We start from the raw sequence: 13927 nt of genomic DNA, 5'->3' as shown, positions 1-13927 counted from the left end.
CACAGGCTGTACACAGGCGACACCACAGACATGCATACAGCTTCGCAAAGCAGCGCAGCCATGACTCGACGTGGAGAGGGCTTCGGGAACTCACAAAGTTTTTCAGAAGACGCAACAATAAACCCATGACAACAGGCCGGCCCTTTGCAAACTGAAGAACTAAGAATGAAAATGACTGAGGCTTTAAAAATATCAGGCAGTTTCATCAATTCATCCGTTTTGAATGGAAACACAAAACGTGGTCCACCCACACAATGGAATATCGCTCAGCCTTAAAAAGGCAGGAAATTCGGACACGTGCTACAACATGGATGCACCTGAGGGCATGATCCGAGTGAACCAGGCCAGGCACAGCAGGGCGATCCTGTCTGACTCCACTTCTGTGAGGTCCCCGCACTCGTCAGGTTCATGGAGATAGAAAGCGGAATGAACAGTGGGGGTCAGGGGCTGGGGGATGGGGATGGGGAGGGAGTGTTTATTGTTTATATATTTTACCATAATTTAAAATAAAAAAAAAGGCCGGGCGCGGTGGCTCATGCCTGTAATCCCAGCACTTTGGGAGGCCGAGGCGGGTAGATCACAAGGTCAGGAGTTCGAGACCAGGCCAAGATGGTGAAACCCCGTCTCTACTAAAAATACAAAATTAGCTGGGCGTGGTAGCAGGTGCCTGTAGTCTCAGCTACTGGGGAGGCTGAGGCAGGAGAATTCCTTGAACCTGGGAGGTGGAGGTTGCGGTGAGCTGAGATCGTGCCACTGCACTCTAGCCTGGGCGACAGAGCAAGACTTCATCTCAAAAAAAAAAAAAAATGGGCAGAGAATCTAAAGCAAATGGAATAAAATGTTGTGGCTCTTCTTTTAGTTGTTTCTAGACTGAATTTTCAGGGGTACTGGGGGTTTCTGTTCAGGGCCAATGCTCCCGTTTCATGACCAGCTTTGGGACTTGGGGAGATGTGGTCAGGGTGAGGGGGGAGACAGGCAGTCAGGGATGGGGTCAAGACAAATAAGTTGCACCCTCAAGTGAAAATATTTCTTTTTGAGCTTGAAAATGTTGGGAGCCACCCCTGGGTGGCTGAGTGCACTGGGCGTCCCTGGTGCCCACGGCATGACTGTGCCTGCAGTGCCAGGAATACAGGCATGTGCTCCTCCAACTCCTGCAGATGGACCCTTGCTTGTGCACTTTCTTTTTTTTAACCATTTTAATCTTTTTTTTAAAAAAAATTTCAATAGTGTTTGGGGAAGGGGTGGTGTTTGGTTACACGGGTAAGTTCTGTAGTGGTGATTTCTGAGATTCTGGCGCACTGTCACCCGAGCGGTGTACACGGTACCCAGAGCGTGGTCTTTCATCCCCCACCCTGTGCACTTTCTTAGAACACTTTCTTCTCAAAAATATTTGGACCCCTGGAAATGCAGGCACCCAACTGGCTTTGGTCTCAACCTCTACAAGCCAGGCACTGACTCGCCAACTGCCTCCTCTGCGAGCCGTCCCTGCAGGCCCTGCGCCTACTCCTGGAAGCTGGAGGGATCCTGTGCTCAGGGTGGGTTTGTCTGGGGAGAAAGCCAAGGAGCACAGACACGCTTTGTCTGGGGCAGGCCCAGCTAGCGGGCTGTGCTGTTTGGTCTCTGGGGACTCTCTGGGCCCTTCTTGCCCAAGACCTTCTGAAATTTCCCGGGAGTGTGGCTTGCGCGGTCACCTGCACCCAGGGGAGCAGGTGATTGGGTGAGAGAGGGTTCAGGGTTGCCCACCACCCCCTGGGAAGCAAGCCCAGGACTGGGCTGCCAGGCCCAGCCTCTCAGGAGGTCTTGGCCTCCTGGGGCCCAGTCCCTGCCTCCTTCCTGCCCGGCTTATGCCCCGAGGTGCCCCGGTTGCTGCACTGAGATCAGCTGCCCGGCAGCGTCCCCGTTTCATCTCTCATTTGCATGTCAGTTCATCTGAGGCGTCTGACGGGGACAGCGTGCCCTTCCTCTGTGCTAGATTTACCTCACTGACAACCAGAGCTGTCTTTTGCCCATTTCTGAGGCCAGACAGCCCCTCCACCCACACTGAGCTGAGAGGCTGGCTTGAAGGTGACGGTGCGGGCTGTGGGACCCGGGCTCCTGGGGCCTGTGGTTCTGGCTCCCTCTTCATGGGAGCCTGTGGTTCCAGCTCACAGTGGACTCCGGGAGTGACAAGACAAGTGACAGGAAGGTGCTGCCACTGCTGCTTCCAGAGTCTTCTGGGCTGATGGGTCCAGGATGAGAGAAGCGTCATGGGGGCTGTGCTGTGCCCAGGCCTGAGGGCAAGGGTGGCATTCGTGAGCCTCCCCTGTGCCCTGCCCTGCTCTGGAAACTTCACCTCATTGCTCAGCGTGGACTGCACAGCGAGCCTCCACTTCCCTGGGGAGAAAGTGACTTTGCCCAGGCCTCCCGGCTGGCAAGTGGGAAAGACCGATGAGGCGAGGCTGTCTGTCTCAGCACATTGTCCCCACCACTCCACGGGACCAGCCCTCCTGGATTCCCAGATTGGGCGGCATTGGTTTAGTCTGAGAGGTTTCCAGGTCATTCACGGAAATTCCTGATGGCATCAGGTGGGCTTCTGGCTTCCAGCTGTCCCCTCCTGGGCCTCTGGACATTGGAAATGTCTGGCTAAAGGGGAATTCGGACCACACCAATGGGAAGGAGTGGGGAGGCCAGCAGCTCCCTGACTTCTCGGGGCCCTTGGGCTAAAATTGGGAAGGGCCCGGTTTCCAGTGCCCTCTCCGAGACAGCACCTGACGTAGCTCTCAAGTGGTCAGGCACTTCATGGCTGATTGCTCGTTGAAAAATGAACCAAAAACCGAGGGTTCTTGCTACTTTTCACAGCCCGGCTTCAATTCAGGCGGAGACAGGGGAGTCGTCCCCAGCCAGGGGTCAGGACGGCAATAAGGCTGGCAACTCTCATTGCTCCCTGTCCCCCCTCCACCACCACCCCCTCCATTCATACACTGGAAAACCCAAAAGGGTGTGAGTGACCCCCTTCCTTCAGCAGCTTTTCTTGGTTCAGTGAACTTACAGTACCATTTTTATACCAATTTAAAGATCAAAAGTTATGTAATAGGCAGACAGATGATAGGCTGGAAGTGGAGATGATGGCGAGGAGAGCCGCCGTCCACCTGGGAAGGAGGGCATAGACAGTGGTGCTGGAGCCGAGAAACCTGGAGAGGAGTCAGTGTGGCTGGGGGACGCAGCCCTGCATGAGTGAGCAGAGATGCCTGCAGCCACAGGAGAGGGTACTGCGCGTGTGGGCTGAGCAGGCCATGCCTTCTAAAATGAAAGGAGGTTTGCATTTGACCATATCAGGGGGCAGGAGAGGGGAAAGGCACGCAGGAGCCGGGTAGGGCTTAAGGCCCCACCATGCTGGCCACTACAGACAAGGTTGGGGCACTGCACTCCTCTCCCCTGAGGAGCCAGGGGAGACAGCAGCTCATGCTTGTTAAAGCAAGAAATGAAGGCAGAGGGGCCTGAACAGGACAGGTCAGTAGAAACAGGCAGCAGGGAGCGACATTTCCTTGGGCCAGGAACAGAGACCACCCCAGCAGGGTGCAGAGGCCTGGACTCCAAGCGCTGCGGGGAGGACCTGAGCCAAGAAGGGACAGCTCTGGGGCCCGCAGAGGTTGGCCTTGGGTGCCAGGACCAGGCTGGGTGGAAGCATCATGAGAAGGCCTGGGCAGACCCCACCAGCTGCCCAGGGCACAGAGCCCTGGGCTCCCGCAGGTGAAGGGGGCAGGCATAGGTGGGGCGGAGGCAAGCGTAGGTGTGGCGTAGCCACGGTGGGTGGTAAACTATTAAGAACTGGGAGCTGACTTCTGCGGACGCTTGAACGCTTTCTAGCGCTGCTCCTCCCTTTGGGCTGTGTGCATTCGCTGCCCTGGTTTAGAGTAGAAACAGCCCCACAAACTCAAGCGGCCGCCGATGCGTTCATACCTGGGTTCCAGCTGCAGAGCAAGGCCAAGACCAGAACACCACAGCCCAGAGGCGCCAGGGAGGCCGCCCACAGTGCGAGTGTCCCAAGGGGGCTGCCAGGTCAGGGCAGTGGCACCCACAGAGGCTCCGGAGCATTCAGTGTTGCCCAGATGTGGCTCCTCACCACACCGGAGCCCACAGCCTGGCCCAGGGGTCCCAAAGGCCTCTCTCTTCCCCCATTCGGAAGATTGGCAAACCCAAGCCTGGATGTGCCACAGGTGGGACCCCCTCCAGCTCCCCGGTGCTGAATGCATCATCCCTGTCATTCCGTGGGCAGCTCAGCTGAGCAAACCCTTTCTCCACAGGCAAGAGAAAGGAGCAGGGGCTGCAGCCAGGGCCCCCCAGGGTAGGGGCAGCTGAGGAAAGGAAAAAACAAACCCTCTGGGGAAAGACGAAGCGCTTCAGCCCCTAGAGGACACAGTCTCTCTGAAGCAAGGACCTCAGCACCCTAGGCTTGGGGACCTGGCTTCCACCTCTCCCCTTCTTCAGTAGCCCACCTGAGGGCCTGGACACAGGGTTGGGGGTGACAGGAGGGCTTCACCTGGTGCTGGGGAAGTGCCAAGTCCTGATCTGTGCACCCTGGCAAGCCAAGGAACAGATGATGGGACAGGCCCGTGCAGATGCTACTGGCTGGGTGGAGGCTGTCCCCAGCCCTTCAGCAGCTTCTCACCAGGCCATCCTCATGGCTACCAGTTCTGCACAAAGGGCTCCTTCCCCACAAAGCCCACAAAGCCGATCATCAGGGAAAAAAAACCTGTTCATCAGGCCCCACATGGGGCTGGCCCACCCAGCCTGCAACATCTGCTGCTGTTTATCATTTGTAGTTTCCTTCCCATTCCCATTTACCCTGGACCCCAGCACTCAGCACATAGTAGATGCTCAATAAACACGGCTGGCTCATTGACCAGGCAATCTGCCTTATCCCATTTAATTCTTAGCACAGCAACACAGGCGCACAGAGTGAAGTAACTGACCCAAGGTTCTCGAGATGAGATGGGAGCACTGAAAACGGAGCCTCAGTTGGACTCCAGGGCACGGAGTCCTGCCTTCGTGTGGGGCTCAGGAGGCACCCTCCGACTCACTTCATACCCCCAGCTTCCTCTGCACAACCTCTGAAGGAAAAGCTCCCAAGGAGGGAAGACAGAATCCCCCACATTCCTGTTGCTGCTTCCCACTGTGTAACTCCGGTGATGTGACACCTGTGCGTGTCTGGAGTTTTCTTCATATAAATAAAGCATTGACCTGGCTGCCAAGTGGCTGCAGCGGCTCCTCTGAATCATCAGGGATGTCTGCAGGGTTACCTGCACAGGTAAGGCCAAGCCAGGAGACACCGGCACTTGCCGCCTGGGGCCTCCCTCAGACAACTTCAGATTGTCAACCTGGAGCTTTGCCGGAGCACAGAACTCAGCAGAACCCCCAGTTTCTAATGTTGCCTCCTTCCTCCCCATCTCTGCGTTCTCAGGGGGAAACTGAGATGGCCAGGGGGTTAGGTAACCAGAGGGACAAAGAGCAGAGATAACGAAGGAGCCGGTGTGCCCATCGCCAGGACTCATGGCCAGGTGGTGCAGAAGAACACAGTGACAGAAAGCAGCACATCCCTTATCTCCTGCAACCAGTGGCCCCCAGGGCCCCCTCCTAGGAAGCAATATGGGTTTGTTTCCATGACCTTTGATGGAGAGGAGATGGGGCGGATCGCAGGGAGACAGATTCACGCTGGAAATTCCAGGATTTACCCAGTGCCTGGTACTTTAAGAGAAGGAATGGCGGCTGATGGCAGCGGTGCTGAAAGTGCTCTCAGCTGAGCCTGGTGCAACCCATCCATGACAGCACTGCTGGGTGTGCAGCCTGGGAGGTGAGCGAGAAGTTATCATGCTTTGCCCGGCACATGCTTGGGCAAACGATTCAGCTTCAACCAGGACTCACAGTCCAGCTAGGAGCTGCCAATGGGGTTCACAGCAAGGGGCAGAGGGCGGGGGGGCACTCAGGAGCAAGCAACAGACCTCATGGAGATGGGGGGCAGGGGGGGTTGGAGACCCGTCTGGCGCCTCCCTGTTTGCGCCGCGAAAGGACGTTTATGGAAGGAACTGAGGGAAGAATAATGCTCATCGTGTTCTGCAGTGCTCCAGGCAGTGTTTACATTCACTCATTCCCTTCTCATTCCAGTCTATAAAGCAGATTTCATTATCCCTTCTTTATGGACAGGGATGCCAGCTTGGGGAGCCAAGGGTCTTGCTCGTGGTTACAGGAAGTGGTGGAGCTGGCAGTCAATCCGCCTCTCCCCCGCACAGGTGCCACATGCCATGTCTTCCCCAGGGCCCACCTGCAGGCTGCTTTCCTGGAGATCACCCCAACCTCAGCGTGTCCACTGTGAAAAGCTACCCTGCCAGCAATAACAGCCTGGCCTGCCACACCCAGCGTCCTCCTCCCACCCTTCCTGAAGCTCTCCTCCACTTTTCACCTGCTTCCAAGAGAGCTGCTCCCGGGACAGCTTTGGGAAGTTCTTAGGACAGACCTGCTACTGTTGATCTGGTGACAACTCACTTTAAAAAGATTTTTGTTTTTAAAGGCAGGTCTTTGATACATTCTCATCTATTGGGCAGAAAAAGTGTGTGTGCATGTGCCTATGTGGTGTGCATGTCTGTGTGCTCATGTGCACGTGTGTGTATGCATTTGTGTGCATGTGTGTGTGTTTGTGAGTGGATGTGTGAGCACTGGAGCATGTGTGTGTGTGTGAGTGTGCATGCTGGAGCAGTGACATATTCAAGGGAGGGCCACTCCTTCCTTTGGGGAGAAAGGAGGCTGTTAACAGTCCCACGCAATTGCAGACGCCTAGTCCTGGAGTCAGGGACCTGGGTCTAGTTGTGTGTCTGCCGCTGCCCAGCTGCCCAGCACTGATGAAATAAGGGGGTGACCATCTGTCCTTGAAGATGCTTCCTCCTCCCGGTTATCTGAGTCTCTCAAAGCTGGCTACAGTGGGAGAGGGCTGTAATTTCCATTTCACGGGGATCAAGCCGGGCACAGGGTGAGGGCGGCTTGTTGGCTTAAATCTACTGATTAAACTGGCCAAATGCACATCTGGGAACAGGAAAGACTCAAGCCTGGCCGGCACCTGCTGTGTGCCTGGCCGGGGCATCTCTCCCTGGCCTCCTTCAGTGGAGTACTCCGTGGGCAGAAAGGTGAGAAGCAGCTGCAAGGGCTTCCTGAAACGCCCAGCTGAGGTTTGAGGGATTTCCTCACAATGGCTTTTCCCTGGGGACTTTAGGGGGAGCTCATGAGAGTCCCTTCCAAGCCGGCGCGCTCATTGTCCCTCTCTGCCCGTCAGAGGGGGCCACGAACAAAGGGGGTCTATTCTGAACCCCTCTCCCGTGTAACTCAAGTCCGCTAGGAACACTGGACATTCGAGGGACTTCCTATCTCCGCACAGGAGGGGAGAGCCGGACCCGCTGCCCCCCAGGCTCTCCGCAGGGCCCCGGAGATGCAGCGGCCCGAGTCCCCCTCTGTAGTCGGAGCTACCCACCTGCGGGGGAGCAGCGCCCCCGCCGGCGCCCCCCGCACCTGCCCCCGCGCGACAGGAAGCGGCGGCTGCTCGCCCCCTCCGCGGACCACGACCCAGGGGCTGCCCGGCGGGCCGATCCACCGGAAATTAAAGGCTTCATGTGCCAGCCCTTGAATGTAAAAACTCAGCCTAATCAGATTTTTAAAAAGAAAAGCTCTGCCTGTGAAATGGAAACACTAGCCCGCCCCCTACTCTCCAGGGCGAGTCGCCCCTTTCCCCGGGGAGCCGGCGCGTGGGGACCCCCGTCCCCGACCAGAGCTGGCGGAGCGCACGGAGGCCGCAGCCCGGACCGGCAGACGCACGGACAGTCCCGCCCCGCCGCGCCGGGCCCCAGCGCTGTCACCCGGGGGGAGGAGGGGGTGTCTGGGTGGGGGAGGGGGCTACCTTCTGAATGCGTCCATCGATGTCCAGGTAGATGGCCTTGGGCCGGTAGCTGGAGGAGCCGGATCCCATCCTGCGCCCGGCGGCTGCACTTGGACTTTTTACTGTACTTTCCCGACGCCAGCCGCCGCGGGAGGCGGGGGAGGGGAGCAGGGGAGGGGGCGGGCGGGGGCGGCCCGCGGCGCTCAGCCAACCAGAGCCGCGCCGCCACCGGGCCCGGGACGCCCGGGAGCCGCCGCCGCGCGCCGCAGGGTCTCCTCCGCTCGGCTCGCGCTCGGGCTCGGGCTCGGGCTCGGGCTCCGGCTCGCGCGCTCCTCCTCCCGGCCGCCCGCCCCTCCCCCCTCCCCTCTTCTCCCTCCCTCCCCAGTCTCTCCTCTCTCCCCTCCTCTTCACTCCCTGCACCTCCCTTCCCCCTCTTTCTTCTTCCCTTGACTCCAGCCCCCGGTCGGCCGCCTATCTCCCGATGCCCCCCCGGACAGCTGTGCAGAGCCCCGAGCGACCCCTTCGGCCCGGAGCCGTCGCCTCCCCACGCAGTCCGTCCCTCCTAAGCCAGCGCTGGGCTGAGCGTGGCAGCGTCGCTGTGGACCCCCCAGCCCCGCCGGGAAAACTCCCCTCGCTCCTCTCTCCCTGCTGCGACCGCCACCCTCATTTCATTTGAATAGAAAACGGGAAAAGTTCCTTCTCGTTCACCCGCAGCCTTCCCCTAACTAGGGGGCGTCAGCCTCCTCCAGCTGCGCCCGGAGCTGAAATGGCGATTTTATTTCTGTCCTGTATGGGGCCGGACCGAGGATTACCCCGCCACAAGCTATCTGCTGGATTCAGCATGTTCGTCCCCTCCCCCCTTGTGTGAATTGCTACAGGGAGTGTGGGAAAGGCGGGAGGGGAAGGGGGCTGTGGGCATCCTCTGGATCTGCGGGGCACGGAAGGGCCGCCTTGGCCGCCCCCAGTTCTCCTGGGCTCCTCCATTGGGAATGGGGTTGGCGTCTGGGGGAGGAGGCTCAGATGCCGTGGTCCTGGCCCTGGGTGCATGTCGCCTTTGGAAGCAAGTGTCAAAGCCAGCCGGAGCATGTGCTATTGTTTCGTTGGAAGTGAGTTCCAAGCCACCGCTTTCCATCTGTTAAGTGTCTGGGTGCTGCTTATTGAGAGAGTCTGGTGCACCCAGGCTCCTCCCTCCCCCCTTGGGCCTGCTGGAGCCGGCCAGCCAGTGCCAGGGCCAGTGGTCACTTCCTCTCCCTCCCCTGGCCAGCCTGGTCTCCACCTGGTGGACGGTCACAGGCTTTACAGAGAGCCCCAGGGCCATCTGGAGCTCTGGTGGCAGCTGGGGTCCTGGGGAAGGTGAGAGCTCCCTGCCTGTCCGTGGGGGTGGCATCGTCCTGTGAAGTAAGTGATCGTCCTCAGCCTTTGGCCAGTCCATCCCATGTCACTTTATGTCCCCCCACCTGCTCCCACGGTGGGGGCACGCTCTCAAATAACAACGGCTTGGAACTCGGTACCTTGGCACCCCCTGCCCACAGCTCCAGTGGAGTCCGTGTCACAGCTTCGGCACCATGAGTTTTGCTTTTCAAGTGACGGGATGAGAAGGAGACAGCCTGGAGGCCTTTGGGGTGGGGGGACCCAGGTGGGTGGTTACAGTGGGCCACCTGACTCGCCATGGGGATACAGTGTCCCCAGCTCATTGAAGTGAGCACTGTTACTAGTAGTTCAATTTGTTGTCAAATGTTCCGATGCTATTTGGGCTAATCCAGAGACCGTGCTGTTGGGACCGCCTGTGCTGCCTGGCATGGAGTTCTTACCAGCAGATGGCTCGCTGGCTTGGCACTTAGTTATTCTCCATCCCTTATTGTCATCTGGCCTAGTCTTCTGTAACCATTTCCTCCAAGAGCCCCAGAAGGACGAGTGCCCACCCATGGGGGGTGGTTCTGCAGGGCAGTTCCCCAGGAGGGTGGAGGGTGTGGCTCTGAGACTCTGTGTGCATCCAGCGCCAGTGCAGGCTGGCCCCTCACACTGCTTGGCTGATTCTGTGCTCAGAAGAATAATTGCATCTATAATTACTTTGCACTCTTAGGAGCTGGACTGGACTCCTGTATAGATACCGGATCCACGAGGCCGCAGCAGCTGCCTAGAGAGGAACCCTTTCCTCTCCCAGATCCCCATGGAGCAGTGTGGTCTTCCATTCGTCAACAATCTCACTACTGTGTGTTGGGTGCTGTTCTGGGCACTGGGAATTCAGTAGTGAACAGAATAAACAGAGATCCCTGGCCTGAAGAAGCTGGCATTCTCTGGGGGAGACGGACACGATGGTATAAATAAATAGAATGTGTAGGGTGTTGGATGAAAATTAAGGCAAAGAAGAAAAATCCATAGTGAGACCCCATCTCTAAAAAAGAAAAATCCTGCAGGGAAGGGGATATAGAATGTGCAGTGTGAGGGAGCTAGAATTTTAGAGAAAGTGGCCAGGCAAAAGGTCACATAGGAGGAGGGACCTAGGTATTAAGAGCAAGGAGCCTGTGTGTGTCAGAGGGAAGGACCTTCTGGCACAGAAGCAGCCTTATGCAGGAGGCCACGTGGCCAGAGCGGAGGGAGGGAGTGGGCTGTGGGGGACCGCAGTGGGCTGTGAGGTCAGAGAGGTGACGGGGGCAACCCCGCGTGGTCACACGAATGACTTGAGCTCACTCTTCCTCCACTGCATGCCTTGCGGGAGGCGGTGCAGAGGGCCATGGTCTGACGTGGGTTTTCACAGGATCATCTTGGATGCTGGAGGAGGGTGCATGGAAGGGGCCGGGCACGGAGGCCGGTGAGCAGTAGCTGCAGTCAGCTTTGCAAAGCGTGATGGGACTTGGACCACGGTCAGGTGGACCCATGAGTTGGGGTCCTTCAGAGAAGCAGACCAATAGTGAGGAGTTGGCTCACACGAGGACGGAGGCTGAGAAGTCCTGCCAGCTACCGCCTGCAAGCCGGAGCCCTGGGAAAGCTGGTGGTGTGGCTCCAGTGCAAGCCTGAGGGCCCAACACCCGGGAGCTGATAGTGGGGACCCAGTCCCAGGGCAGGAGAAGGCCGGTGTCCCAGCCCAAGCAGGCAGGTGGGAGGAAAGAGGCAAGTTCCTCCTCCCTCTGCCTTTTTGTTCCCTTCAGCCCTTCAAGGGGTTGCATGATCCCACGCACACAGGGAGGCATCTGCTCTCCACAGTCCACCACTGCAAACGCCGGTCTCAGCCAGAGGCACCTCACAGACTCCCCCAGAAACAGCGCGTCCCCAGCTATTGGGCATCCCGGGCTGGCCAGGTGGACACACAGACCTCACCTGTGCAGGTGGTGAGGAATGGTTGACTCCGCATCCAAGTTGGAGGTTGTGGGGGTCTTCATTTGTGCCTGTTTCCTAGGTGGGCGTTATGCCTGTTCTCTGCCTTCCTTCCCCTGGCTCTGCCTGCAGTCATGCTCCCTGGTCCTGGACAGCCTCGATGGGGAAGGTTCCAGAAGTGGTGCCTGCTCTGTGCCCCCCACATCAGCCCCGGGGCCTCCTGGTATCCTAAACCTGCATCCCTGCTCCTGGCCCGGCTGCCGTGAATGCAGCCAATGTCGGTTCCTTAGACTCAAGATAAAAACGAAGGGAACCTCCTGCCTCTGCCAGGCCGTGGGTCAGGCTGGGGACCCTGGGTGGGGATGAGGCTGGGGACCCTGGGTGGGGACGAGGCTGGGGACCCTGGGTGGGGACGAGGCTGGGGACCCTGGGGGGGGATGAGGCTGGGGACCCTGGGTGGGGACGAGGCTGGGGATGCTGGGTGGGGATGAGGCTGGGGACCCTGGGTGGGGATGAGGCTGGGGACCCTCGGGGGGGGACGAGGCTGGGGATGCTGGGTGGGGTCGAAGGCCTCCTCAGCTCAGGCCTTGGGTCTTTGGGGAACATGGTGACTGAGTTCACTTATGTACGAGCGACATTTCCAACTGTCTGGAAACTTCAGACAGAGTATGAGATTCTGCCCGTCTGTCACAGGGAAGGAGGCTGGAGATGGAGGAGATTCTGGAGGTGCCAAGCCCCAGGGCTCCCAAGAGCCAAGTGGGTCCAGCCTCTGCTTCCACTCTCTGCCCAGACTGCACTTTCTTCTGGTACCTTCCAGGGTGCACACGGGCTTATTTCTGTATGCAGAGCTCCCCCTAATTCCCAACAAGATCGCACCAAAGGAGAGTTTCAAATTAGAGCAACAGAGCCACATTGAAGATTGGAGGAGCTGAGTCCAGAAGAAGGGCCAAGACTACGGAGTGCAGAGCTGGCTGCTGGTTCCCAGGTCCCTGGCCAGCTCACCGTCTCCAGCAAGAAAGGGACAAGCGAAGCCACATGAGGAGAAGAGAAGGGTCTGGCCTATCCTTGAAGAGTGATCACTTTCCCATGAGATTGGAATACTGGGAAGGAAAGTCCGAGCACCCCGGAAAAGTCTAAAGGGGGTTCCCAAAGGCAGAAGAAGGTGTCCACGCAGCGTGTCCTGCCACGGCCAGCAGCTCCCAGCATGTGCTCTAGCCGTCCTGGCCTGGCAGGTCAGAGCCATGGTCAGTGGCAGCTACTGAACCAGTGCCCGTGGGCATCATCTGCCTGTTCTCTCTTGGGTCTAACCAGCATTTCTCATGACTGTTCTGAAAAGACTCCAATCGCTTCCTCCATCACCTCTTCCGAGCTGGGGGTGGTGCAGGGGGTTGGGGAAAAATCAATTCATCAAACAAGCACAATGTATTCAGCACCTGCTTGCTGTAGACCGGGGACTGGGCAGGGCTTGTGAAATGGAATTGAAGCCCTCTGGACCCTGGAAACCTTATGGGAGAGAGTTAAAATAAATCAGACAGTCAGAGGTAAGGCACTTTACCTTCCGAAAGGTGCACCGTTGAACACCAAGAGGAATCAGCCTGTCTTGTACGTGTATAATGAACCTGCCACGACGAGCTCTTCAGGATAACCACTGGGCGGGATGCACCAAGAATCAGAGAAAGGGGGTGCCCTTTGACCTGAAGAGGCTGGCATTCTCTGGGGGAGACTGACAAGATGGGATCAATAAATAGACAGGCAGATGGTCTGCCCTTTCGTGCGAAAGGAGAAGACACTGGCACAAAGATCTCACTTCCGTGTCTGTCGTAGTAGTATTTGATTTATATACCCTCCACCTGTTTCTTTTTATGGTCTTGGTAATTGCAAAAGCATTACTAGTTGTAAATATTTCAAACAATGTGGTAGAAAAGGCAAAGTCCTCCTTCTAGTAGAGAAAATGGAGGCCAGGTGCGGTGGCTCACGCCTGTAATCCCAGCACTTTGGGAGGCCGAGGTGGGCGGATCACAAGGTCAAGAGATTGAGACCATCCTGGCCAACATGGTGAAACTACATCTCTCCTAAAAATACAAAAATTAGCTGGGCGTGGTGGCACGTGCCTGTAGTCCCAGCTACTTGAGAGGCTGAGGTAGGAGAATCACTTGAACTTGGGAGGCAGAGGTTGCAGTGAGCCGAGATCATGCCACTGCACTCCAGCCTGGGCGACAAGAGTGAATCTCAAAAAAAAAAAAAAAAAAGAAAGAAAATGGAGACCCACCCCTTCTCACCATGGACCAGCAGGCCCCTGACGCCCGTGTGCTTCCGACTCCTGGCCAGCTCCTGGTGTGATCAGTGTTTGGATTTTCCCAATATGTTGTTGTCGTAAACAGTGTGAACAAACACCCACATCCATATCCTTTGTTGGTTGTGTAGCTATTCTTCAGAATTGATTTTCGGAAGTAAGATTTATGGGTAAAAGTGTTTTTTTGTTTTTGAGGTGGAGTCTCGCTCTGTTGCCCAGGCTGGAGTGCAATGGCGCCATCTCGGCTCACTGCAGCCTTCACTTCCTGGCTTCAAGTGATTCTCCTGGCTCAGCCTCCCGAGTAGCTGGGATTACAGGCATCTGCCACCATGCCCAGCTAATTTATGTATTTTTAGTAGGGACGGGGTTTCACCATGTTGGTCAGGCTGGTCTTGAACTCTTGACCTCAGGTGATCCTCCTG

General features: G+C 57.4%; 1 protein-coding gene across 1 annotated transcript in view; it reads right to left on the bottom strand.

Annotated features, from left to right (window-relative positions):
- PDE9A (phosphodiesterase 9A) overlaps positions 1 to 8208 on the bottom strand; it is a 121194-nt gene extending 112986 nt beyond the window's left edge. The window contains exon 1 of the mRNA XM_030806192.1: positions 7919 to 8208. Within this exon, the coding sequence (XP_030662052.1) occupies positions 7919 to 7987 (69 nt within the window). The 5' untranslated portion in view covers positions 7988 to 8208. The remainder of the gene's footprint in view (positions 1 to 7918) is intronic.
- Positions 8209 to 13927: the final 5719 nt, after the last annotated feature.

Source organism: Nomascus leucogenys, chromosome 25, assembly GCF_006542625.1.
Source record: "Nomascus leucogenys isolate Asia chromosome 25, Asia_NLE_v1, whole genome shotgun sequence".
In the NCBI taxonomy this organism is placed as follows: Eukaryota; Metazoa; Chordata; class Mammalia; order Primates; family Hylobatidae; genus Nomascus; species Nomascus leucogenys.
Note: the sequence above shows the minus strand (reverse complement) of the source record. Positions and strands in the feature narration are given on the sequence as shown.